At 41.6% G+C, this 27,449-nt stretch overlaps 1 protein-coding gene across 2 annotated transcripts in view; it reads left to right on the forward strand.

The window, feature by feature from the left end:
* The window catches only part of ADK (adenosine kinase), a 613,194-nt gene that overhangs the window by 6,422 nt on the left and 579,323 nt on the right, over window positions 1–27,449 (forward strand). The window contains exon 1 of one of the 2 annotated variants that reach the window (XM_033209676.1): window positions 18,984–19,382. The exons of the other annotated variant lie outside the window; for it this stretch is intronic. Within the exon in view, the coding sequence (XP_033065567.1) occupies window positions 19,369–19,382 (14 nt within the window). The 5' untranslated portion in view covers window positions 18,984–19,368. Of the gene's footprint in view, window positions 1–18,983; window positions 19,383–27,449 lie in introns of those variants that run through there. 2 annotated transcript variants of the gene reach the window in all.

Raw genomic sequence — 27,449 nt, forward strand, 5'->3', positions numbered from 1 at the left:
CCTATAATCCCAGCTACTTAGGAGGCTGAGAGGCAGGAGAATCTCTTGAACCTGGGAAGCAGAGGTTGGGGTGAGCCGAGATCGTGCCATTGCACTTCAGCCTGGGCAACAGCACAACTCCATAGATTGAGAGGCACCAACTTACATCTAACTGGGAGTTCCAAAAAGAGGAAATAATGTGAATGGTGGAGAAGCCAGGTTAGAAGAGCTGATGGCTGAGAATTTACCAAAATTTCAGAAAGACCAGTTCTCAGCTTGAAAGGGCATTATATGTATCTAGTAAGATGGAAACAAAAATTTGCACTAAAACTACAGAGATTTTCTTGCTAATTATATTTATGTATCTATTATAGAAAGAATGTGAAAATTTAGACACTCCAAATTTAATAGTGAGCATCTTTAGGTAGAAGAATTAGGAGGTTTAAAAAAGAATCTTGTATTTTCCATTGTTTCTACACTGAACATATTAGGACTCTTGCTTTTAAGCTGGAGAAACTTGAAGTACGCTGAATATATAAGTGGCCAAGTGCTGAGTGGCTAAGTATCACCTTTACAGAATACACCTCTGGGATACCAAATACATCTGAAACTTGGTAAAATAATTATTATGACTTTATTATAGGCTATAATCTTTTAATCTGTATTTCTGAAATCCCAAAGCTCTGGAAGCTGGAAGTTGTTTAAAAAGTTTGAGATGAATTAATTTAGCAGCAAAATTTAAACTGATGTAAAGGTGTGAGTAGTATTTATTTGTCTGACAAATGTATATGCTTTGCTATGGAACTATTAGACTGTTAATGACATGCCACATGAATTCCTCCTGGGTGTTCTACAAAACATATAGTGCTGTGTTACCTTCCTAAAATCCATAAAATTCTGAATTCCAAAACATACCCTGCCCCAAGGATTTAAGAAAGGGATTGTGGACTCTTGTTACTTATTTATAGTTTACTTTTAAAATTTGGCTACTATGCAGGAACAATCATTTCTCATCAGAGTCAGTTCCTAGATTTTTTTCTCTAGTCACTGTTCTGCACTTCTATGATACTAAGTAGATGCTCATTTCGAAGATACTTTGTGGCTAGCTCTACCATAATACCAGTACAGTTGATATCACTGAGTTATTAGGGCTTTTCTTTCTCTCCAGTAGTAACAGAAAAGACAGACTTCTCTTCACCGTTTGAACTTGAAGATTTGGAAGGCTTGAAGAAGATATTCTGATGATTTTTCAAAGCAGATTTAGAGTTGTTGCTCTCATTTATGTGTATTATTTCTGATATCGTTTGTACTTTTGGTTTCATACCATTTCTTTAAAAATTTAGTTCATAAACTTCAGATCTAGAAGCAGTGTGATTAGCCTTCAATATAAGAACATCTGAATTTCTATTTGCATTTTTACTTTCATTGCATGCGTGCTGACTTTAGTATTTTCTTTACAATTTAGAAGATATATATGTATAGCAATTATGTAAGAAATTCTTGCCTTCTGCAGGCACAACAGTTTCCTTACTGTATTAACACAGTCTCACTATTTTGTCAGCAAGCCACATGGTTAGTAGCGAGTCCTAATATTTTGCTATGTTACCTGCAAACAGGATTGCAGATGTCAAGGTAGCTCGTGTGATCATTGGTCACTCACTGAATTAGGGATTATCAGAAATTATATCGAAGTAGTCACTTGGCTACTTGCCTTCTACATGCTTAGACTAGACTTTGGTTCATACTTAGAACCATTTCAAAGTCTCTGAGAGACTCAGTTGACTCAAGTCTTGCTCTGTCACCCAGGCTGGAGTGCAGTGGCACGATCTCAGCTCACTGCAACCTCTGCCTCCTGGGTTCAAGCAATTCTCCTGCCTCAGCCTCCCTAGTAGCTGGGATTACAGGCATGCACCACCACGCCCAGCTAATTTTTGTATTTTTAGTACAGACTAGGTTTCACAATGTTGGCCAGGCTGGTCTCAAACACCTGACCTCAGGTGATCTGCCTGCCTTGGCCTCCCATTGTGCTGGGATTACAGGTGTGAGCCACCACACCCAGCCTAAAGTCCATCTAAATATGACTCAATCTAGGAGTTCACTGCTTGTCTCTGTTGTCCTTTAGATTCAATTTATCTCTTACATAGGCCATTTCAGTGTAACAAGATGGCAGTTCTCAACTCCAAGCCAAAATCTCATGAGTCCAAAGAAGAGAGTTTTTCTATATCCTTGTATGAGTTTTGAGAGAAATTTGGTTCTGCCTGTGTTACACACTACCTTGAACCAGTTGAGGTAGGAGGTGGGACTTAACTCTGGAGGTGGGGCTCAGACACTGGACCAAATTGAGGGCTAGCTAAAACAGGGACAGATTGGAAGCAGCTTTCCGTAAGTCACGTCCACTAATGTGCCATGTCAGTTTACCATTGCCATGGCAACACCTGGAAGTTAGCATCCCTTTCCATGACAATGTCCTGGAAGTTACCACCCTTTTCCTAGAAATTTCTGCATAATCTGCCTCTTAACTTGTATATAATTAAAATTGAGTATAAATATGACCACAGAACTGCTTCTGAGCTGCTATTCTGGGCATACTGCCTATGGGGTAGCCCTGCTCTGCAAGGGGCAATACCTTTGCCGATGCTTTATGCTGCTGCTTCAATAAAAGTTGCTAACACACCACTGGCCGACTCTTGAATTTTTTCCTGGATGAAGCCAAGCACCGTCCTGGGCTAAGCCCCAGTTCTGGGGCTTACCTGTCCTGCATTACAATCACTGTATCAGAGGTGGAGATTTGGGATGGCCTTGGATACATTCTCACTGTCTGCCTGTCTGTTGTATGCATGCATGCAGGTGGGGTGTGTGTGTGTGTGTGTGTGTAGGTAGTACTAGTGTATATGGGGAGCCAGTGAGTGTAGGCGTTGTTCGTATATGGGGGGGAAATGGATGGGTGTTGAGGGGTACACTGTAATCAACAACTTGGACAGGACCTTGTAAAGTGAGGGAGGTAGTGTCATTCCCTCAGCAAGAGAAAAATCCATTTTAGCATGTACATTATTGATTAAAACAATCTTCTTCTTCTCCCCTTCCAAGAAACCCAACAACCTCAGTCTTTAAGGTCTAGCCAAATTATCTCTTCTCTATAAAACTATTCTACTCACCAAACCTAGAAATGGCTTCTCCTCTGACTGTTTGTACTTTATACTTTGCATTATTGCAATGTACAGTATGTGCATGTTTTATCTCACCTATTGCTACTTGAAGTTGGGAAACTAGTTGAATAACTCTTAGTTCCTCATAATTGATCACTTTATTGCAATATAACAGGCTCTGAATTTCTGTTGAATCAATGAATTTCTATTTATTTATTTTTTTGAGATGAAGTCTCGCTCTGCCGTCCAGGCTGGAGTTCAGTGGCATGATCTTGGCTCACTGCAACCTTCACCTCCCGGGTTCAAGCAAATCTCCTGCCTCAGCCTCCCGAGTAGCTGGGACTACAAGTGCACACCACCACACCTGGCTAAATATATATATATATATATATTTTTTGTATTTTTAGTAGAGACGGGGTTTCACTATGTTAGCCAGTATGGTCTCGATCTCCTGACCTTGTGATCTGCCTGCCTCAGCCTCCCAAAATGCTGGGATTACAGGCGTGAGCCACCATGCCTGGCCTATTTATTTTAAAATTTTAATTAATTTTTTTTTTTTGTAGAGACAGGGTTTCACTATGTTGCCCATGCTGGTCTTGCCCATGCCTGCCTTGAACTCCTGGCCTCAAGTGATCTTCCCCCTCAGCCTCCCAAAGTGCTGGGATTATATATAGGTGTGAGCCACCATGCCTGGCAGAATCAGGGAATTCTTAACTTTTTTTTTGTTTTTTGTTTTTTGTTTTTTTGTTTGTTTTTTTGAGATGGGGGGTCTTGCTGTGTCGCCTAGGCTGGAGTGCAGTGGTACAATCATGGCTCACTATAGCTTCAACCTCCCAGGCTCAAGCGATCCTCCTATCTCAGCCTCCAGAGTAGCTGGAACTACAGGGATGTATCACTGTGCCAAACTAATTTAAAAAAAATTTTTATTTTTTGTAGAAACAGGGTCTCACTCTATTGCCCAGACTGGTCTTGAACTCCTGAACTCAGGCAGCCCTACTGCCTTGGCCTCCTAAAGTGGTAGGATTACAAGCATGAGCTGCATGTCTGGCCTCTTAACCCTTTAAATATTTTTTTTGTTTTTTTTTTTAGACAGAGTTTCACTCTTGTTGACCAGGCTGGAGTGTAGTGGTGCTATCTTGGCTCGCTGCAACCTCCGCCTTACGGTTTCAAGCGATTCTCCTGCCTCAGCCTCCTGAGTACCTGGGATTACAGGTGCCCGCTACCACCCCTGGCTAAATTTTGTATTTTTAGTAGAGACGGGGTTTCACCATGTTGGCCAGGCTAGTCTCGAATTCCAGACCTCGTGATCCGCCCACCTTGGCCTCCCAAAGTGCTGGGATTACAGGTGTAAGCCACTGTGCCCGGCTGCTTGTAGCGTTTAATGGTGCAAAATGGATTCATGTATTGCCTGTAAATTCTTACCAATAATGGGAGTTGATGGAGAGAACTATTACCTGAAAATACTTCATGGTTCTTTGGCCTTTCATTTTTTTGTTAAATGGAGTGAGCTTGTATGCAAAATCAACGTGCTACTAAAGGATAAGAAATGTACTCCCGATTGCATTTCTTTTTTTTTTTTTTTTTTGTGAGACAGAGTCTTGCTCAGTCGCCCAGGCTAGAGTGCAGGGGTGTGATCTCACCTCACTGCAACCTCTACCTCCCGGGTTCAAACTGTTCTCCTTCCTCAGCCTCCCGAGTAACTGGGATTACAATCATGCGCCACCATGCCCAGCTCGTTTTTGTATTTTTGTGTTTTTAGGTTTCACCATGTTGGCCAGGCTGGTCTTGAACTCCTGACCTCAAGTGATCTGCCTGCCTTGGCCTCCCAAAGTTCTGGGATTACAGGCATGAGCCACCTCGCCTGGCCCCAGATTGTGTTTCTGTTCTTTCTGTGACCATCAGCTCGATTATAATAGTCATTTCTTATATTTGTCTATGGGGAAAATTCTCTCAGAATAAATACACTTCTCCTACATAAACATTTTCTTTCTTTTTTTCTTTTTTTTTTTTTTTTGAGATGAGTCTTGCTCTGTCACCCAGGCTGGAGTGCAGTGGCGCGATCTCGGCTCACTGTAATAACCTCTGCCTTCCAGGTTTAAGTGATTCTCCTGCCTCAGCCTCTGAGTAGGTGGGACTACAGGCACCTGCCACCACACCCAGCTAATTTTTTGTATATTTAGTAGAGACAGGGTTTTACCGGGGTAGCCAGGATAGTCTCGATCTCCTGACCTCATGATCCACCCGCCTTGGCATCCCAAAGTGTTGGGATTACAGGCGTGAGCCACTGTGCCCGACCAACAGTAACATTTTCTTTTTTTTTTTTTTTTTGAGACGGAGTCTCGCTCTGTCGCCCAAGCTGGAGTGCAGTGGCGCAATCTCGGCTCACTGCAAACTCCGCCTCCCGGGTTTACGCCATTCTCCTGCCTCAGCCTCCCGAGTAGCTGGGACTACAGGCGCCCGCCATCTCGCCCGGCTAGTTTTTTGTATTTTTTAGTAGAGACGGGGTTTCACCGTGTAGACCAGGATGGTCTCGATCTCCTGACCTCATGATCCACCCGTCTCGGCCTCCCAAAGTGCTGGGATTACAGGCTTGAGCCACCGCGCCCGGCCAACAGTAACATTTTCTTAAGGCCATGTGGTTGATATCTTCACTCATTCTTTCTTCTTTTAATATAGTAGAATTGCTTATCTGGGGGAGGAGTAGAGTTTCTGAAAGAGAGAATGTACAAAGAAGATCCCAGTGACCTGTCAGAATGATGAATCTGTTTTCTCTGGGTTAGCAAGCCCTTAATTAGTAAGGCTGTTTGCAGTGTAATTAGAACTGCACAAGCATGGAAGGTCAGTAATACTGTTCAGAATTTCATAATGTACGGTGTAACATAACGTACTGTGAAACGAATCCATAATACCACAAAATTTTTTTTAAAGCAGTTTGTCTCTATTGACTCATCCAGGAGGGGTCCCTTGAAAACAAAATAGGGCAAAAAAATCAAATTCAGATATCTTAGGTTTTCTCAAATTCCTTTAATCTTGATTTAGCAAAAGAAAGTGTTTCCTTCTCAGCCCTAGAACGGCAGTCTGAAAAACTATCTAAGTTTTTGAGGAAACAAATTGAAATACAAGAAAATTATTTCCTTTAAAAATAAACAGTTCTCATGTTTGTCTTTGAACTTAACCACATAGAGATTTAAACAGTTTGTTGTTTGACTGAGGAAGTCTTCTCCTAAAATAGAATTTTTTAAAATAGTTTTTTCTCAGCCCAGCTGAGACCTTAGTTATCATTTTTAGTTCTTAGTTTTGTTGAAGACTGAAGCCATTAAGCTATAGAAGTGATGCAGATTTATGCTGCTGGCTATATCTGTTCTCACCCACTCAGGATGAATTGATTATACTACATTTTATCATGGGATAGCATGTTGATGCATATAAAATATAGTGATGAAATTCTACTTTGTCTTGTTTTTCTTAAGTGCTTGTTCCTTCAAATGTATTAAATTTGATTGTTTAGCTTTGAGATATTATAATAAAACTTGGTTACATAATTAAATTTAGTACATAGTATAAAATGTTTACTAAAAATAGTATTTTAGGCTGGGTATGTTGGCTCATGCCTATAATCCCAGCAGTTTGGGAGGCCGAGGCAGGCAGATCACTTGAGGTCAGGAGTTCGAAACCAGCCTGGCCAACATAGTGAAACCCTGTCTCTACTAAAAATACAAAAATTAGCCGGGCATGGTGGTGGGCAGCTGTAGTCCCAGTTACTCGGGAGGCCGAGGCAGGAGAATTGCTTGAACCTGGGAGGCAGAGGTTGCAGTGAGCCCAGATCGCTTCACTGCACCAAAGCCTGGGCGACAGAGTGAGACTCCATCTTAAAAAAAAATAATTTTTTTTTTTTAAAAAAGGAAAAATTTGTCCTTTTTTTTGGGAGGGGGCGTGTATGTGCGTCTCTACATAATACATTGACTTCCTTAGGTGTATTCATCTCTGTGTTTGAATATCCTAAGCGTGTTCTGTAGAGAAATAGATACATTTCTAGACTTACACTCGTAGATTCTTATCTTTGCCTAGTTTCCTCTGGAAGACAAGAATCTCTTCTTTAGCACTGTCTCCCCCATATTTGTGCAGCATTCCTACATTTTTCAATGTGAAAAAACACCACATCAGAGACCTTTGACCTCAGTTCTCTGTGAAGTTTCAATAAATTACATTCCTGAGAAGAAATGTTAGTTTCTTGTAGATACCAAGTCAAACTCAGAGATCTTTAAATGTTTTCTTTGTTGGCCAACATGTTGATTCTTTACTCTCATGAAACAGGTTAAAGCAGCCTCTCTCAGCCTTTCCCTTTGAGAAACTACTATTTCCAAAGACTGCTTGGGAATGCTGGTGGGAGTTGGGATAGGAGCAGCGGAGGGAGAAGATGCCTAAGAGTGCAAATTCACAGGTAGATTTGGAAATGTTCCCTCCTAGAGCTGAGATTTCCTGCAAGACATGGAGTTGGGGTGTGAAGCAGCAGCAGATTTCAGTATCAGCCAGATGTGGCTTTAAAATGGTGGTTCACAGTTTCTTGTGATTTTTGAAAACTCTGAATATATTTTATTTTATTATTTATTTATTTATTCTTTTTTTTATTTTTTCTGAATATATTTTAGACTTTTTAGATTGTTAGTGCTTGATGAGGTACTTAAAATCAGAGTGTAATATTTGGGTTGTACATTTTAGGGTATTAAAACCCAGAGAGGCTGGGTGGTATCAGTAAGGTAACACAGTAAGTTATAGCTACTAAGTATCCAAGGTGAGATTTGATCCTGAGTCTTATAAGTTACCATTGCTCTAGGCTCTGGAACAAGAAATGAAGCATCAATTTACTGGGGAGCTTTTTTTAAAAAATTTAATGTAATTTTTTTAAAGATAAGAATAACATATTTGAAGAAAATGTCAAGTACTTTCACTTACATTTTCTTATTGATCTTCACAGTAAGACAACCAGGCAATCTGTTTTTAGCTGAGGGAACAGACCCAAAGAGGTTAAGAGTCCCTAAGTAGTAAACATTCATCTCACATTCAGGACCTCTGACTCATGTGTCTTGCTATGTATATTAGGTATGAAGATAGAAATTGAGAAGTTGTCAAAGTAAATTATGTATGTGCTAGTTAAGCACACCGTTTAAAGAAATTCTGTGGCAATTGTCAATTGTGTTTTATAATCTTGTCTAGACTTGTGTCTCTCAAGTTTTCTTATTTATGCATATGTATTTTTATCCCCCCCAAAATAATTATTTTCTTGTGGGATCTACTTAGTGGTATGGTTTGCAAATGGATTAACTCATTGAACTAGAATTTTTAGTAGATTATATTTTCTTTTTTCTTGTTTTTTTTTTGAGACAGAGTCACTCTGTTGCCCCAGATGGGAGTGCAGTGGCCTCCTGGGTACACCTCTACCTCCTGGGTTCAAGTGATTCTCCTGACTTAGCCTCCCAAGTTGCTGGGATTACAAGCCTGCGCCACCACACCCAGTGAATTTTTGTATTTTTAGCAGAGGCGGAGTTTCACTGTGTTGGCCAGGCTGGTCTCGAACTCCCAGCCTCAAGTGATCTGCCTACCTCGGCCTCCCAAAGTGCTGGGATTACAGGCATGAGCCACCACGCCCGGCCAGTAGATTGTATTTTCTAATTAAAACTTTAGACAAACCAATTTTGCCTGTGTTTAATTAAAATGTTCTAGTTAAGAACAATTTATTAGTACTATTTTTTGAGATGGGGTCTTACTCGGTTGCAGAGGCTGTAGTGCAGTTGAACGATCTTAGCTCACTGTAACATTCGCCTCTGGGCTCAAGACATCTTCCCACTGCAGCCTCCCAAGTAGCTGAGACCACAGGCTTGTATCACCACGCCCGACTAATTTTTGTATTTTTTGTAGAGATGGGGTTTTGTCATGTCACCCAGGCTGGTCTGGAACTCCTGGCCTCAAGTGCTCTGCCCACGTTGGCTACTCAGGAGGCTGAGTCAGGAGAATCGCTTGAACTTGGAAGGTGGAAGTTGCAATGGGCCGAGATTGCGCCACTGCACTCCAGCCTGGGTGATAAAGCAAGACTCTGTCTCAAAAAAAAAAAAAAAAAAAAAATAGGAAAAGTCTCAGTTCCTCTTAGCTATTTCTAATTGCTACATGACTTCCATGAAGCTTTTTAAGCTTTCACTCAGTTCTGAGATGTGTATATGAGCTTGTGAGGAACTTCTGGTTACAAACTATAATACCTATTGGCTTTTAGCATGGTGTAAGGAAAAGAGCTTTGAATTAGGGATATGGACACCTGGGTCCTATTAAGGTTTCTGTTTGGATTTGTGAATGCACCTGTGAAGTGAGTTGTATAGACTAAAATGTTTTCCAAACTACTTCATGAGCCTTTTTGAGTATTGCACAAGTGGCATTTTATAAATGAGAAATAGAATAAAAAATATTGTGCATTGAGTATATAAGAGGTAAGTATTGCTCTGTGAATCATTGTTTCAGTTATATGTACAGGGTACTGGGTTACAATGTAAAAAATGTATTTTTAATTAAAAAATATATAAATATCGAAAAATATAATAGAGATGAGATCTCACTATGTTGCCCAGGCTGGTCTTGAACTCTTAAGCTCAAGTGATCCTCCTGCTTCAGCCTCCCAAAATGTTAGGATAACAGGCGTGAGCCACTGCATCTGGCCAAAAACTGTATTTTTCACACAGTTTGATTTTCTATTTCAAAATTTGGTGGCTTAAAATAACTACTTTATTAGATGTCGTGATTTTTGGATTAGGAATTCAGACACAACTTGGCCTGTTGATTCTGTTCCATATGGTAAATAGGATCACTTGGAGGTGTTTAGCTGATAACAGGTCTGGTCTGGAGGGTCCATCTTGTCTTTATTCATTCACCTTGTGCCTTAGGATAACTGGAGGCTTGGCTCAACTGGGCTTCTCTTAGTGTAGTTTGAGATCCTCTGTGTGGTTTCTTCAGCTGAGTAGTTGGACTTCTCATGTGGCAGCTCCAAGAGACCAAAGCAGGAGATGGCAGCCCTCTCAAAGGCTAGCTTAGAATCTGGCATAGCATCACTTTCACTATACACTACTGGTCAGAGGAGTTCCAGGCTAGCCCAGATTTAAGAGAGGGGAACACAGACTTCTTGTCTGTAAGATATTGTTCCTATTTTAAGTCTGCCACAATTATGTAAAATAATTTAGAAAAACATGACTGAATTGCATATCCAAGCTTTTAATTCTGTTATTGCCCTTTGAAAGATGATTAAAGTGTTTTTTCCTCCATTGGGAAATTTGTCTGCTTTTGGTAAATTTTCATAGTTCAATTTGAATATGTATATTGTTTTTTCATGGAATACTGAGGGATTTATGCTTTTGAAGAAATGATTTAAAGTTTAAAATGTCTTTCTCTACATTGACCTGCCGGTTTTAATTATTTGAATAGCACTTATGATCATTTGATGCTGTCCTTGTTTGTTACTCGATTTTTCATCTTTCTGTCCTTAGAATGTAAGTTCTAAAAGGGTAGCACATGTTCTTGATCTTTGCTGAATTTCTAGTGTCTCCTGTAGTAGAACAGATGCTCGATAAATATTTGTTGAGTTAATGAATGAACAATTTAAAAGATTGTGAGCTGGGCGCGGTGGCTCACGCCTGTAATCCAGCACTTTGGGAGGCTGAGGCAGGCGGATCACGAGGTCAGGAGATCGAGACCATCCTGTCTAACACAGTTAAACCCCCTCTCTACTAAAAATACAAAAAAATTAGCCAGGTGTGGTGGCAGGCGCCTGTAGTCCCAGCTACTCAGGAGGCTGGGGCAGGAGAATGGCGTGAACCCGGGAGGCGGAGCTTGCAGTGAGCCGAAATCGCGCCACTGCACTCCAGCCTGGGCGACAGAGTGAGACTCTGTCTCAAAAAAAAAAAAAAAAAAAAGAAAGAAAAAAAAGATTTGAAGTATCATAGATTAGATCTATGTTGAAATGATAAGGAAAATCTTTTTTTGAGACAGAGTCTCACTCTGTCGTCCAGGCTGTAGTGCAGTGGCATGATCTCGGCCCACTGCAACCTCCGCCTCCCTGGTTCAAGCGATTGTCCTGCCTCAGCCTCCTGAGTAGCTGGAATTACAGGCGCATGCCACCATATCCGGCTAATTTTTATATTTTTAGTAGAGACGGGGTTTTTCCATGTTGGTCAGGCTGGTCTCGAACTCCTGACCTTGTTATCTACCTGCCTTGGCTTTCCAAAGTGCTGTGATTACAGATGTGAGCCACCGTGCCTGGCTAAAATAAGGAAAATCTTTTAGATAGAAAATATAGGACCAGTGCAGTGGCTCATGTCTGTAATCCCAGCACACTGGGAGACTGAGGCAGGTGGATCCCTTGAGCTCAGGAGTTTGAGATCAGTCTGGGCAACATCATGAGACCGCATCTCTACCAAAAATACAAAAAATTAGCTGGGCATGGTGGCGTGCATCTGTGGTCCCAGCTACTCAGGAGGCTGGGGTGGGAGGATTGCTTGAGTCTGGGAGGCGGAAGTTGCAGTGAACCAAGATTGCACCAGTACACTCCAGCCTGCGTGACAGTGGGACCCTGTCTTAAAAATAAAAAGGAAAAAGAAAATATATTTCATAAGGTTAGCAACAAGCTTTTGAGAAGGGCTATTCCTTATTTCTGTGATGTACTTTCTATATTTTTGTATTCAAATCCCTTTTCTGTTGTGAAATGGTAGTGATACTCACTTCTATAGTTTAAAAATATGTTCTGTGCAGCATAAATAATTGATAAGCAGTGTTGTCTTGTACTTTTAGATTGGAGTTGTCTTTGAGAGTCAAAGATTTATAGCTCAGAGAAAATAAAGAAGTACTGTGTGGGTGTGCCTGGAAGGGAGTTTTGCTAAGAATTCTTACTAAATAAAGTTCAATCAGTCAAATGTTATTGTACTCTTCAAATTCTCCAGGGAAATAAATTGTCAGCTTCCATTTAAAGATTGTATTTTGTTTGAATATGTGATGTTAAAGTGAAATGTGACATATAAGAATCTAAAGATGATAATTAAAAGCAAATAAACATAATAGCATTCTTACAATGTCTTTTGCAGGAGAGAATTAATACATTTAGCAGTGTTTCTTTGAATAAACTTGTCCATAATGAAAGCTAACTAAAATCGCATTAAAATTTATCAACTCCTTAAAAAAAATTCAATGTGTATTGAGACACAAGTAGGCACAAATATTTTCTTTCGTTGTATAATAAGAACTTAAAGGAACCTGAGATGTCACCTATAACAAACTCCTTTGTGTTTCAGAAAAGGAAACTGATGGTCACAGAGGTAATGATTTGTCAAAAGTAATAAAGTTATTGGTAAGTCCAGGATTCGAATCCCTTCTCATTCCCAGGCTCCTGACCTTTACGTGGCTGCACACTATTTTAGGGGGACAAGTTTTAAGAAGTTTCTCTTTTTGGATATGAAATAGATTCTTTAAATAATATTATTTTACTGATTTTTAAATTCATATTAAATGAGAGTATGTATTTTTAAGTAACATGCAGGGAAAACATTCCACATTCATGTTATGACAGCTGGGCTGGCTCGTCAAGGCTTTGCAAAGCTCTAAAAGTAGGATATACACTTTTAACTTTTGTCAAGTTGTGATTTAAAATTAATCGAAAAAATCATAAGGACATCTTGTTTTTGTTATTCCTGTCTTAAAGAATCTTTACACATGAAAAAATGAAACATTTATAAAATTAGCCCAATTTGTCTAAAAATAAGGGTAGTTTTGACGGTTGTGAATTTATTTTTTTAAAAAAACTCAGGAATAAGGTTATGATTTTAAAAATGCAAGTTTTCAAAAAGGGCAGGATTAAGTTTTGTATTTTTAAGCCATTTAAAAATGAGAGTTAAAATTTAATAATAATTATAAAATTTATGACTATAAAACCAGTATTAGAAAATTAATAAGATAGATGAATGTAAATAAAATAAAATTATGCATAATCCTATTTTCCAGAGATAACTAATAATAACATTTAGGTGTGTTTCTTTCCAATCTTTTTTTCTATGCATATATGCATATATGGTGTGTATTTTTTTAAACACAGTTGAGTTCATACTCCCTTTTGTTTTACTTTTTTCATTTAACATTATATCATGAGTATTTTCTTATGTCCTTAAAAAGTCTATGGAAACATTTTATAATAGTTCCATAACATTCTGTAATTTATTTAACTATTACCCTATTTCTGGTTACTTAGCATATAATAAATTTTTGCTATTGTTAATGAGGCTGAAATGAATAACTGGATATATAAATATTTATACACATTGGTCTCTCTTTTAATGATAGTTGCCTAAAAATTGGAATTACTGACACATATTGCCAAAAATCTTTGTAGTAGAAATGTACTAATGTATACTCCTGTTAATTTTATATGAGAGTGCTTGTTTTATCACACCCTTAACAAACTGGTTGTGTTTGAAGGGAACTTTGCTATTATTTTGGGGCCTGAAGCATTTGTTGAAGAGATTAGTGGATGGGTCCACATTTTTGTTATGCTATCTGGAGGCACTTAGCTATTTTGGATTATGTATCTGAGTGCTTTTATAGGGCCAGACTAACCACAAGATTAGATAAAATATATGGAATATTTACATACCAGTCTTACGAAGGGCAAACTATTCAGACCCACTTATCTTGATTCAACTATTCTAATTGTAAAAAGGCTACTGAAGGTTAAAAATTTCAATTGATTATTTTCTCCTAAAGTAGGATAAGCTAGGCTTTTAGGGAAAGAATAGGGTTGAAATAAATTGTTTAGAAAATTGATCAAAAGTAGTAGTTATTCAGTATTCTCTCAGCTCGCTTTCTCTTCTCTCTCTCTCTCTCTGTCTCCGTGTGTGTGTGTGTGTGTATTTAGAAGAAGACTAGGTGGAATGGAAAGATTAATAATAGAGCATGAAAGTCTGGGGAAGGGAAGTTGCTGTGAATAAAAGAACTTCTGCCTCTACCTGGAAAAATATATCTTTACTTTTGTCCCTCCATTATTGACTCTGAAAGATCACGAGTCCTCTTTCTTGAAATAATATTTTTGTGTTTGTAACTGCTGAAATGACTGGTACTTAAATTTTGAGAGAATAAACTTTTTGAAAGTTTTGTTGACCATTAGTGAAAAACTTTTTTTTCATTTCCTACACTACATGGATTTTTTTTTTTTTTTTAATTTTTTTTAGACAGGGTCTCGCTCTGTTGCTCAGGCTAGGTTGCAGTGGTGCAAACACAGCTCACTGTAGCCTTGAACTCTTAGGCTCAAGCCATCCTTCCATCTGAGCCTCCCAGGTAGCTGGGACTACAGGTGAGCGGTCTCCCTATGTTGCACAGGCTGATTTTGAACCCCTAGGCTCAAGTGATCTTCCTGCCTTGGTCTCCCTAAGTGCTGGGATTACAGGTGTGAACAATTGCTCCTGGCCAGACAGCTGATTGGCCAGGTGCAGTGGCTCACCTGTAATCCCAGCACTTTGGGAGGCCGAGGCAGGTGGATCACCTGAGGTCGGGAGTTCAAGACCAATCTGACTAACATGGAAAAACCCCGTCTCTATTAAAAATACAAAATTAGCTGGGTATGGTGGCACATGCCTATAATCCCAGCTACTCGGGAGGTTGAGGCAGGAGAATCACTTGAACCTGGGAGGCAGAGGTTGCAGTGAGCCGAGATTGCGCCATTGCACCCCAGCCTGGGCAACAAGAGAGAAACTCCGTCTCAAAAAAAAAAAAAAAAAAAGCAGATCACAAGGTCAGGAGATTGAGACCATCCTGGCCAACATGGTGAAACCCCATCTCTACTAAGACACAAAAAATTGGCCGGGCCTAGTGGCGCACCCCTAGGGGATCGCTTGAACCCGGGAGGCAGAGGTTGCCGTGAGCCGAGATTGCACCACTGCACCAGCTTGGTGACAGAGTGAGACTCCATCTTAAAAAAAAAAAAAAATTAGATGCAAATATCAAAAATGAGTTTAAGAAATCTTTGGTGTGGCTTCAATTTTATTAACTATTTTAATGTTGCAGACCCATATCTTCCCTTAATTATACTGAATTTAGTATATTTGTTAAAAAATAAAGTTTTGAGACTACCTGTTTTGGTATCAAAATTAGTTTTTTTTTTTTTTTTTTGAGATGCAGTCTCGCTCTGTGGCCCAGGCTGGAGTGCAGTGGCGCAATCTCCACTCACTGCAAGCTCCAGCTTGGGTTCACGCCATTCTCCTGCCTCAGTCTCCCAAGTAGCTGGGACTACAGGTGCCCGCCACCACACCCGGCTAATTTTTTTTTGTATTTTTAGTAGAGATGGGGTTACACTATGTTAGCCAGGATGGTCTCAATCTCCTGACCTTGTGATCCGTCTGCCTTGGCCTCCCAAAGTGCTGGGATTACAGGTGTGAGCCACCGCGCCTGGCTAGTTTTTTTTTAATTTGAATTTTTTTTTTTTTGAGACGGAGGCTTGCTCTTGTTGCCCAGGCTGGAGTACAGTGGAGCAATCTCAGCTCACTGCAACCTCCGCCTCCCGGGTTCAAGTGATTCCCCTGCCTCAGCCTCCCAGGTAGCTAGGACTATAGGTGTGTGCCACCAGGCACAGCTAATTCTTGTATTTTTAGTAGAGATGGGGTTTCACCGTATTGGCCAGGCTGGTCTCGAACTCCTGACCTTGTGGTCTTCCCCCTCAGCCTCCCAAAGTGCTGGGATTACAGGCATGAGCCACCGCGCGTGGCTTTAATTTGAAAATTTTAATGTTACAAATCAAAGGTAGGTGTTACCAAAGTATGTTAAGCATGAGCAAAAGTGCATTTGATGGTTCAGAGGGCCAAGTTCATGTTAGTTTTGGAATCATGCCTCCAGAGATGTAAGTTTAACTATTATGATAATAACAAAGTAATAATTATGCCATGTGCCAAGGATTCCATTAGACTCTTTACTATAGTTAATTAAATTTTAATCTTCACAGTGCCCTGAACAGCATGTAATGGGTAAACCGAGGGACAGACAGATTATGAACCAGTTTAAAGGCCTGACGTGGTGGCTCATGCCTGTATTTCCAGCATTTTGTGAGGCTGAGGTGGGTGGATCACTTGAGGTCAGGAGTTCAAGCCCAACCTGGCCAACACCGTGAAACCTTGTCTCTACTAACAACACACACACACAAAATTAGCTAGGCACAGTGGTGCGTGCCTTTAGTCCCAGCTACTCGGGAGGCTAAGGTAGGAGAAATGCTTGAACCCTGGGGATGGGGTGGGGGGATGGGGGTGGAGGTTGTAGTGAGTCAAGATCATGGTACTGCACTCCAGCCAGGGTGATAGAGTGAGACTCCATCTCAAAAACAAAACAAAAACAAACAAACAAAAAAACAGCTTAAAGTCATGCAGGTAATAGGAAGTCAAGCAGAAGTTGCAAACCAGGTATCTCTTGCTACCTTTACAGCCTTGCTACTCAGCCTGGCCCACAGACCAGAAGCAGTTGGTGAGACCTGGGAACATAAAGAAATGCAAAGTTTTGGTTACTGATACCTGCAGTGCCAAACCTGCATTTTAACAAGATCCACGAGATTTGTATGCATGTTAAAGTTTGAAAAGCACTGATGGTTTGAAATGTGGATTATCTATCAACATTTTCCACAAGAGAAGGTGGGTAACTCTAGTCAGTGTCTCCACCACTTTGAATTGCTAATCCAGCTGCTGCTTTGTTTCAGATCCTGTTTAATCCAGAGGAACAACTGACTAATTTTGCTTGTGGACCTTCGGTCAAAGTCTTAACCACACCAAGTATAGCTCAGTGTTTTAACAGCTTTTACTCATGGACTGAACACATCAGTTTTATAGACCATGGCTTCATTCTGGATAGGCATTTCCCAAATTAAAGAGAACAGTGCTAAAAATAGCATTTTCTAAGGAAACTTGAAATCTTCTGGAATATTTGATGTGTTTTATGGCTAGCAAGGAAACAGATTTGTATAAAGTGGCTTCCTTACTAATTTGATTTTGTGAACTTAATTATTCTATGACAGGGACAGTGATAGGCAAGGCTAACTTAGACTGTAGAGCAGCACTGTTCTGTATAAATATAATGCAAGATTCCTGTAATTTTAAATTTCCTTTTTTTTTTTTTTTTTTTGAGACGGAGTCTCGCTCTGTCGCCCAAACTGGAGTGCAGTGGCCGGATCTCAGCTCACTGCGAGCTCCGCCTTTTGGGTTCACGCCATTCTCCTGCCTCAGCCTCCCGAGTAGCTGGGACTATAGGCGCTCGCCACCTCGCCCGGCTAGTTTTTTGTATTTTTTTTAGTAGAGACGGGGTTTCACCGTGTTAGCCAGGATGGTCTCGATCTCCTGACCTTGTGATCCGCCCGTCTCGGCCTCCCAAAGTGCTGGGATTACAGGCTTGAGCCACCGCGCCCAGCCAATTTTAAATTTTCTAGTAGCCACATTAAAAAAGATAAAACGAGGCCAGGAGTGTTGACTCACACCTGGAAGGCTAAGGTGGGCACATCACTTGAGGCCAGGAGTTTGAGACCAGCCTGGCCAACACGGTGAAACTCCATCTCTACCAAAAATACAAAAAAATTTAGCCAGGCATGGTGGCGCGTGCCTGTAGTCCCAGCTACTCAGGAGCCTGAGGCACGAGGATTACTTGAATCCAGGAGGCGGAGGTTGGAGATCATGCCACTGCACTCCAAGACTCCATCTCAAAAAAAAAAAAAAAAAAAGTGAAATGTAGTCCAACCAAAACAATACAATTGTGTTTAATGGAAAAATATATTGTTTGTTATAAAATTTAAATGAATTAAAATTAAATAAATTAAAAATTAAGTTCTTCAGTCCCATCAGCCAATTTCAATATCTGATGGTATTGGGTTGCTTCTGATGTAACTGATTTCAGACATATGAAATTGATCACCATCCTAGATGGTCAGTAAGTGAATGCCACTGGATATTGTAGTCTATTAATAACATTGTATAACAGGGCCCAGTCATTCACACCTATATTCCCAGTGCTTTGGGAGGCCAAAGTGGGAGGGTTGCTTGAAGCTAGGAGTTCAAGACCAGCCTGGGCAATGTAGTGAGACCCTGTCTCTAAAAAAATAAAAAAAGAAAAAAAAATTGTTGCACAGAGAATAAAGCAATAAAGAAAAGCAATTTAGATCATAAAGCATTTACTGATTTCCCCTTTTCATAGTTGGAGTTAATTTTCCTTTTATTGGTTCATAGTTTCTTAACCCTTCAACTGCATTAAACCTGTAAGATTAGAGTCAGGAGTTAGGGAGCCATCCACTTTTCCCCCCTATGGTCTTAGATTCTTTTTTTATAGCCCGCATGCTTCTCTGAAAAGTGAGGTAATTAAGTGTGTCAAATAGGATAGTCTTGAGTGGGGCCCAGAGGCTGTAAAATTTTATGTCTGTACCTGATTTACCTGGCAACTTGCTAAAAATACCGATGTCCAGGCCTTACCTTTCTAGATTCTGATAAAGTGACACTTTCCATATTAAATAAACTGCTCTAAGTGTTTCTGAAGTTCAGGAACGTTTGGGACCATCAGATCCAGCAACTGACTCTGAAAGGCTGCGGACTGGAATTAGCACGTCGTGCTGCTGTTGCCAGGCGTTTTATTTTTTCCTAGGCTGAGGCTTCCCAGGCTGTTGCTTCCCCGCCCCGCCCCACCTTTGCAGATGGATTTTGCTGGCTGTTAAATCCCATTCCCGAAGACCTGCCCTGACAGCGCCTCTTTCTTAAGTGCTGTTAAAGGGACCTGAGCTTGCCGAGGTAGACCGTGGCCATGTGACTGCTAAACCGGTTGCCAGAGGCGCGGCCATTTTTGGGGCGGGCACCCAATCTCTCGCCTTGTAAACTGCGGGGTGACGGGGACGCTGTTACCAGGACTCAAGATGGCCACCGCGCCCGCTAGTCAGCTCGGTAGCCCGCGCGCCAGCGAGCTGGCACGAGACACGCGGTGGCCCGCGGCGTCTGGGGACGATCTCCAGCCCTTCGCCTGGGGCGGAGCGCCCGCCCTCCCTCCAATCAGCACGCGGGGCCGGCTTGCCAGGGGCCGCCCGCGCGCGGGGTGTGTGAGGACGCGCTCCCAGTCGCTGAGTGCCTGAGCCGGGAAGCAGTTGCTGTGGTACCTGCTGCTGCCGGAGCGGACGTAGAGCATCGGACGCGGGCGCCGTGGCGTGGGGCAGGAGGGCGAAGCCATGACGTCCGTCAGGTAACGAGCGGGCGGCTGCCTCGACTGCTCCGGGCTGGGCGTTAGCCTCCTGAGCGCCTGAGCACTGTCGCTCCTTCTCGCGGGTGGTCTAGAGCCTGCCTCCGCCGCTGGACCCCCTGGTGTTGGGGGTTCCCTCCGCACTTTTCATTTGGGCATTTCTGCTTTCCTCAGAAGTTTTCGGGTCTGTGGCACATTGGGGAGTCCTGTGTGTCGCTGCTTGGTTGAGGTGACCCTCGCCCAGATTCCAGGGTTGCGAGCGTTCTTGGGTGTGTAGTGGATTTCCCATGAAAAATGTGCCCCACCCGCGCCCCCGGGGGCGGCCCAGGGCCCGAGGGAGCGTGGCGTGCACAGTGTGTGTCATGTCTGCGTGTCATGCCCTCTGACAGAACTTCATTGTTAGCCGGGAGCAGACCTGCAAAGTTGGCCTTTCTCTGATGCAGGTATATTGCCCTCAAGTTGTGAAATTGTGTGTCTCTAAAATGTTTGCTCATGACTGGAATTAGGACCCTGGTTCCCGAAGGTACCATCTTGTTTCTTTACTCCTTTTATCTGAGAGTCACAAGTAAAATGAGTTGGGAGATACTGGGCATGTAGCGAAAGTCATGAAACTGGAGACTTTCCCCCAATTGCCCTTCCAGTTTGGAAGGTTCTTTTTTTGTTAATGGGGACAGGATAATGGGCTTGTCCGCTTTCTGCCAGTAGCCTTGACTGTTTAATTTACGCTAGTTCAACTATTTATAAAAAGAGATAAATTGCCTTATGTACCCAGTGTTCTGACTGGCCTTTTTAAAAGCAGAACTTGGGCTTTATTGTCCCAGAGAAAGGGAGGCCCCAGCACAAAAATGTGAAGAGAAATAAAATAAGCTCATTTTTAGTCTATGAGCTTTCCAGGCTCCACCCGTCCTGGTGATTTAAGGGCTTCTCAATGGCAATTTTTACTACATTGTGTTTAAGAGATAGCTTGGGAACCTAACCCTCAGTAGGATCAGTAAGATCTAACTGTGCTAAACTCGAACACAGTCTGTCTCTTAAATTGCATAATTATATATATATATATATTTTTTTGAGACGGAGTTTTGCTCTTGTTGCCCAGACTGGAGTGCAATGGCAAGATCTCTGCTCACTGCAACTTCCGCCTCCCTGGTTCAAACGATTCTCCTGCCTCAGCCTCCCGAGTAGCTGGAATTATAGGTGTCCACCACCACACCAGGCTAATTTTGTAGTTTTAGTAGAGATGGGGTTTCACCATATTGGCCAGGCTGGTCTCGAACTCCTGACCTCAAGTGATCCACCCGCCTCGGCCTCCCGAAGTGCTGGGATTACAGGTGTGAGCCACCGCCACCGGCCTAAATTGCCTAATTCTGTACTAACATAGACAACGTACTTATCTCATTATGCAGAAGGAGATTCAGGTGCTGAAACATGGAGACCCCCCCCACTAATTAGCTACTAATTAGGTGTAGGGGTCAAATACTTTCTGTGTTAAGAATCAGTTGTTATGTGGATTCAGTTTTAATTGACTATCATCTTCCTGACCCTGTCTCATTGGAGAAACATCCAAATCTAAAGCTTCTGCTGTTTAATAAGTGACAGCAGCATGTATCTTTTAATGTAGGGGTTGATAGTTGTTTTTAAAAGACTGATGTAAAAGTTGACACCATCCTTACATGTTTTGAAAGGATGGATAACTGATAATAAAATTTATTTATGCTTGTTTCTTGAGATGTCAGTCTGTATTTTACATACTCTTGAACTATAGTAACATGGCTTGAAAAAGCTCTTTTAGATGTTATTTAAACTAGCTATTACATTTTACACCTGAGGAAACTGAGACAAAGAAAAGTTGAGTGCCTTGTGCAAAATCATTGGCAAAGTTAGGAATTGAATCCAGATTTCCATAATCTAGTGCTCTGCATGGTGCCTTTATGGAAAACAATATACTACTTAAATTTCCTTAAAAAGCTGTTTCTGTGGACAGAAATTGTAAAGTATCATGAGAGACAACTATAGTAACTCTTTTACTTTCTTCTTATCCTGCAATGAACTTGATAACTGGGGTTCAGAAGTAGGCAGGGTTAACCAAGAGAACACAACTGCTGGATGTTGGGGGAAAGAGCAGGGAGGCCACTGAAAGTGAAGTGACTCTATATAGTGATAGTTTTCAATGAGCTGGTCATCCTACAGATACCAGCCATTTCCTGGTGAACACTACATTTAATGCAATTATGTCATATCTTTAGTTTTTGCAATTATGATGTCAGACATGTTCCTGTCAGAGGGCATTTGAGCCAGAGCTCAAGATGGAGCCAGAGCGACTCCATCTTGAATAGGGGCTGGGTAAAATAAGGCTGAGACCTGCTGGGGTGCATTCCTAGGAGATTAGGCATTCTTAGTCACAGGATGAGATAGGAGATTGGCAGAAGACACAGGTCACAAAGACCCTACAACAGGATGCAGTAAAGAAGCCAGCAAAAACTCACCAAAACCAAGATGGTGATGAGAGTGACATCTGGTCATACTCACTGCTTATTATACACTAATTATAATGTATTAGCATGATAAAATACTCTTCCACCAGTGCCACGACAATTTACAAATGGCATGGCAACGTTCAGACCTTACCCTATATAGTCTAAAAAGGTGAGAGACCCTCAGTTCTGAGAAATCACCACCCCTTTCCTGGAAAACTCGTGATTAATCCACCCCTTGTTTAGCATACAATCAAGAAATAACAATATACTTAGTTGAGCAGCCCATACCCCTGCTCTCTCTTTGGAATTATCATCCTTTTGTTTCTTTAGTTCTCTAATAGACTTGCTTTCACTCTATGGACTTGCCCTGAATTCTTTCTTGCATGATGTCTAAGAACCCTCTTGGGGTCTAGATCGGGACCCCTTTCTGTTAACATTCCCATTTTGTGCTCAGTCTAACAGTAGCCTAAAAGGTAGGTATTATTGACTCCCTTTTACTGATAAACTGAATGATTACAAGATATCCAACTCTGACTTTGTGTCCAATGTTCTTGTTTTTACACCACCCTTAATTGTTGCTAAATATAGTATTATGTGACTCTTTTCATAGCAATGGCTATGAAAGAATATAGGATTGAAAATCAATGACGACCAATGGCTAGAATATCTTGGGCCCAATTGAGAGCCTTTTTTGAGTTACTGATCTTCCATTTCTCCTTTCTCTCTCTCTCTCTCTCTCTCTCTCCCTCCCTCCCTCCCTCCCTCTCCCTCTCCCTCTCCCTCTCCCCCTCTCCCTCTCCCTCTCCCTCTCCCTCCCCCTCTCCCCCTCTCCCCCTCTCCCCCTCTCCCCCTCTCCCCTCCTCCCCCTCTCCCCCCACCTCTCTCTCTCTTTCTCTCTTTCTCATTTTTTGAGACGGAGTCTTGCTCTGTCGCCCAGGGTGGAGTGCAGTGGCGGGATCTCGGCTCACTGCAACCTCCACCTCCCAGATTGAAGTGATTCACCTGCCTCAGCCTCCCGACTAGCTGATGCCCACCACCATGCCCAGCTAATTTTTGTATTTTTAGTAGAGACGGGTTTCATCATGTTGGCCAGGCTAGTCTTTTTTTTTTTTTTTTGAGACGGAGTCTCGCTCTGTCGCCCAGGCTGGAGTGCAGTGATGGGATCTCAGCTCACTTGAAGCTCTGCCTGCCAGGTTCACACGATTCTCCTGCCTCAGCCTCCCTAGTAACTGGGACTACAGGTGCCTGCCACCATGCCAGGCTAACTTTTTGTATTTTTAGTAGAGACGGGGTTTCACCTGTTAGCCAGGATGGTCTTGATCTCTTGACCTCATGATCTGTCCGCCTTGGCCTCCCAAAGTACTGGGATTACAGGCGTGAGCCACTGTGCCCGGCTGGCCATGCTGGTCTTGAATTCCTGACCTCGTGATCCACCCACCCCAGCCTTCCAAAGTGCTGGGATTACAGGTGTGAGCTACCATGCCCAGCCCCATTTCTCTTTTCTATTCTGTACATTTGTTTGATGAAGTAACTCAGTAGAGATACTAATATGCATCCTACCAGTGTTGCTGGATAAGTGTAAAAGTGCTTTTAAATTTTAAAGCATTTAAAAAATAGAATAAAAGCACTTTGAGCCCTCTAGAGAATGGTGTCATGTGAGAAAAAATGTTTAAATCTTAAATTTTTAGACAGGAAACAAACTTACCTAATTTTATCATTTTACAGTTGAATTAAAGCCCAGAGATAGTGTGATGTGTTTAAGTTCACACAGTTACATATCTTGAACTAGATATGAGATCTCTGGATACCTTGTTCAGTTCCCTTTCTAGTGTAGCATTCAACTCTGAGGAATTCCTAAATAATGATTTTTTTTTTTTTGGGTCTCTTTAGGAATTCCTAAATAATGATTTTAAATGAAAACTTTTTTTTTTTTAACTTAAGATCTTTGAATTTGGCTGGAGATAGTATTTCATCATTTGTATTCTATTCTACTACTTAATTACTGATTAAGAGTCTAAATGTACAGGCTCTGAAGCCAGGTGTCCTTGGAGAACAACTTATATCTTTTGTTATATATATCAGATTCCTACTGGTCTTCATTTGGGAAATGATAGAACAGATTTGATAAATTGATGCTTTTGTCATTTTAAATGGCCCAATAGTGAAGTTGGTGCCTGAGTTAAATTCAGGAGACAGAAGAAGATGTAGAATGTCAGGATTCAAAGAGGATCTTAGCATTTTACTTTTTTTCCTTTTCTATACTGGACCTTGTGTCCAAAGTGAAGTGAAATGTCCTACTTAGACCTAGTGGTAGAGCCTAAGATAGAATGTAGATCTTCTGACTCCTACTTTATGTATTTTTCACTGAGCAACACTATTTCAAAATTCCCCTCTGAATATTGCCTTGTTTTCCTAACATCAGTGTCTAGTCTGGTTTTGGCCATTGCTTACAGCTTGGGTTTGTGCCAGGGAAGACTAGGAAATGGAGTTGGGGAGTATTTGCTGTAGAGCTAAGGAGTCCTGTTCTTTGGTCTGCCCAGATGGGTCAGGTTTGGTCTTCAACTATTCTGGGACTCTGGACATTACTGTGCCTTACATGATGATTCTGGAACCCACTTTTGTGGGTTAAAGCCTACATTGGAAAATTTATGTGGGCAGTGGGTGGGGTCGTGGGGTATTTTCCTTCTAACACAAAACTTTTTGAGGTATGTCCAATAGAATCTGCCAAGCCACTCAGAACATTCATATGGAGACTAAAATCTGGCTAAGATTGAAACTGTCTTTGTTGAGTTGGTTTCTTTAGAGCCTTAAAACAGAGTTTTCAAACTCATTTTTACCTGTGTTTTTAAAATAAGAATTGTAAATTCACATTACTGCACAATTTTTTTTTTTATGCTGTGGGATTTTTTTAGAGAGGTGAGCTTTGAAAATAAAATGAAATTGTTTCATTTATGGGATATTTTGAAGAACTAAAACAGGAATCTTTATTATTTATTTATTTATTTATTTTTGAGACACAGTTATACTCTTATTGCCCAGGCTGGAGTGCAATGGCACGATCTCTGCTCACTGCAACCTCCGCCTCCCGGGTTCAAGCAATTCTCTTGTCTCAGCCTCCTGAGTAGCTGGAATTACAGGCGCATGCCACCACGCCCGGCTAATTTTTATATTTTTAGCAGAGATAGGGTTTCATCATATTGGTCAGGCTGGTCTCAAACTCCTGCCTCAGCCACCCAAAGTGCTGGGATCACAGACGTGAGCCACCGTGCCCGGCCAGGAATCTTTTATGTGCAACATTGTCAGCTGTTAATGGTCCTATTTATAAATAGGTCATCTTTGTTTGAAAAAAGCATATAAGGTTTTCTAACTCCAAATCTTTGCAGCCACAATATTGCTACATTAAGCAGAATTGTCAAAGATAAAACTTGAACCAAAATGATTTTCTCGACTGTTTGAATGTTAACCCTTTCCTGCAATATTGGTTAACAGTCACGTCTCCCTACTTCTTCATACCTCCTTGGCTTTATTTTATTTTTTTATTTTTTGAAATAGGGTCTTGCCCTGTTGCCCTTGCTGGAGTGTGGTAGTATGAACACAGTTCACTGCAACCTCAACCTCTGGGCTTAAGTGATCCTCCCACCTCAAGCCTCCTGAGTAGCTGGGAGTATTCCCACTTGTAGTCCCTACAGTCCCACATGTAGTCCTGTAGTCCCACGTTTGTATTATTTGTAGAGACGGGGTTTAACCATATTGCCCAGGCTGGTTTTGAACTCCTGAGCTCAAGTGATCCACTTGCTTTGACCTCTCAAAGTGCTGGGCCTCCCAAAATGCTGGGATTACAGGCATGAGCCACAGTGCCCATCCACATCCTTGGTTTTAAATTGTTATTTAAAAAATACTGTTGATGGGCACGGTGGCACATGCCTGTAATCTCAGCACTCCAGGAGGCCGAGGTGGGAGGATCGCTTTGAGGCCAGGAGTTCAAGGCCAGCCTGGGCAATATGGTAAAACCCTGTCTCTACAAAAAATAGGAAAATTTGCAGGGTGTGTGGTATGTGCCTGTAGTCCCAGTTACTGGAGAAGCTGACTCAGGAAGATCCCTTGATCCTGTAATGAAATATACTATCTTTTTTTTTTTGAGACGGAGTTTTGCTCTTGCTGACCAGGCTGGAGTACAATGGCACCATCTCAGCTCACTGCAACCTCCACCACCCAGGTTCAAGCGATTCACCTGCCTCAGCCTCCCGAGTAGCTGGGATTACAAGCATGTGCCACCACACCTGGCTAATTTTGCATTTTTAGTAGAGATGGGGTTTCTCCATGTTGGTCAGGTTGGTCTTGAGCCCAACCTCAGGTTACCTACCCACCTCAGCCTCCCTAAGTGCTGGGATTATAGGCATGAGCCACTGCACCTGGCCATGAAATATATTATTAATAAAATACTGTAATAAAACATAAATATACATTTCTATTTTTTACTTTTTACTTTTTTAACTGGCATTCTGGTCTGAGATTATTTTATTTTATTTTTATTTTATTTGAGATGGAGTCTCGCTCTGTCATCCAGGCTGGAGTGCAGTGGCACAATCTCAGCTCACTGCAACCTCCACCTCTTGGATTCAAGCAATTCTCCCTGCCTCAGTCTCCCGAGTAGCTGGGATTACAGGTGCCCACCACCACACCCAGCTAATTTTTGTATTTTTAGTAGAGATGGGGTTTAACCATATTGGCCAGGCTGGTCTTGAACTCTTGACCTCAGGTGATCCACCCACCTCGGCCCCCAGAAATGCTGGGACTATAGGTCTGAGCCACTGCGCCCGGCGGAGATTTTTATTTTTTAAATACCAAAGCTAGGTTATGAATAGGATGACCATATGTTCCAGTTTGCCCAGGACAATTCTGGATCATGCCTGTTATCGTGACATTATTATTTATTTATTTTTTCTTTGGTAGACACAGGGGCTTGCTCTGCTGCCCAGCTGGAGTGCAATAGTGCAATCATGGCTCACTGTAACCTTGAACTCCTGGGCTCAAGTGATCCTCCCACCTCAGCCCTCCAGAGAGGCTGGGACTATAAACACACACCACCATGTCTGGCTATATTTTGTGTGTGTATGTGGGGGCGGGGGATGTGGGTAAAGATGGGATCTTACCATGTTGCCCAGTCTGGTCTTGAACCTCCTGGCCTCAAACTCTTGGTCAAGTGATCCTCCCACCTCAGCCACCTAAAGTGCTGAGATTATAGGCATGAGCCATTGTCCCCGGCTATCCTGACATAATTATTAATAGACACATAAATGTGTCTCATTTACTCTCAAAAGTGTCCCATTTGGATAATAAATTATCTGGTCACCTACATATGCATTATAATCATTTTGTTGTACTAAGTTTTGTTTGTTGAAATGCTATTTGAACTAGGACCATAAGATAATGGAATTTTGGCCTATTTTGGGTACATTTGGATGTTTTTCATTGGTCAGACATTTTTATTGTATGGAGAGTTCTGAATATACAAATATATATTGAACAGTAATGCACATGATTTGAAATTAGGGATTATTTATCTTACTTTTGGGCGATTACATAACCTTGAGGA

The sequence above is a fragment of the Trachypithecus francoisi genome, unplaced genomic scaffold, assembly GCF_009764315.1.
Source record: "Trachypithecus francoisi isolate TF-2019V2 unplaced genomic scaffold, Tfra_2.0 Lachesis_group9, whole genome shotgun sequence".
In the NCBI taxonomy this organism is placed as follows: Eukaryota; Metazoa; Chordata; class Mammalia; order Primates; family Cercopithecidae; genus Trachypithecus; species Trachypithecus francoisi.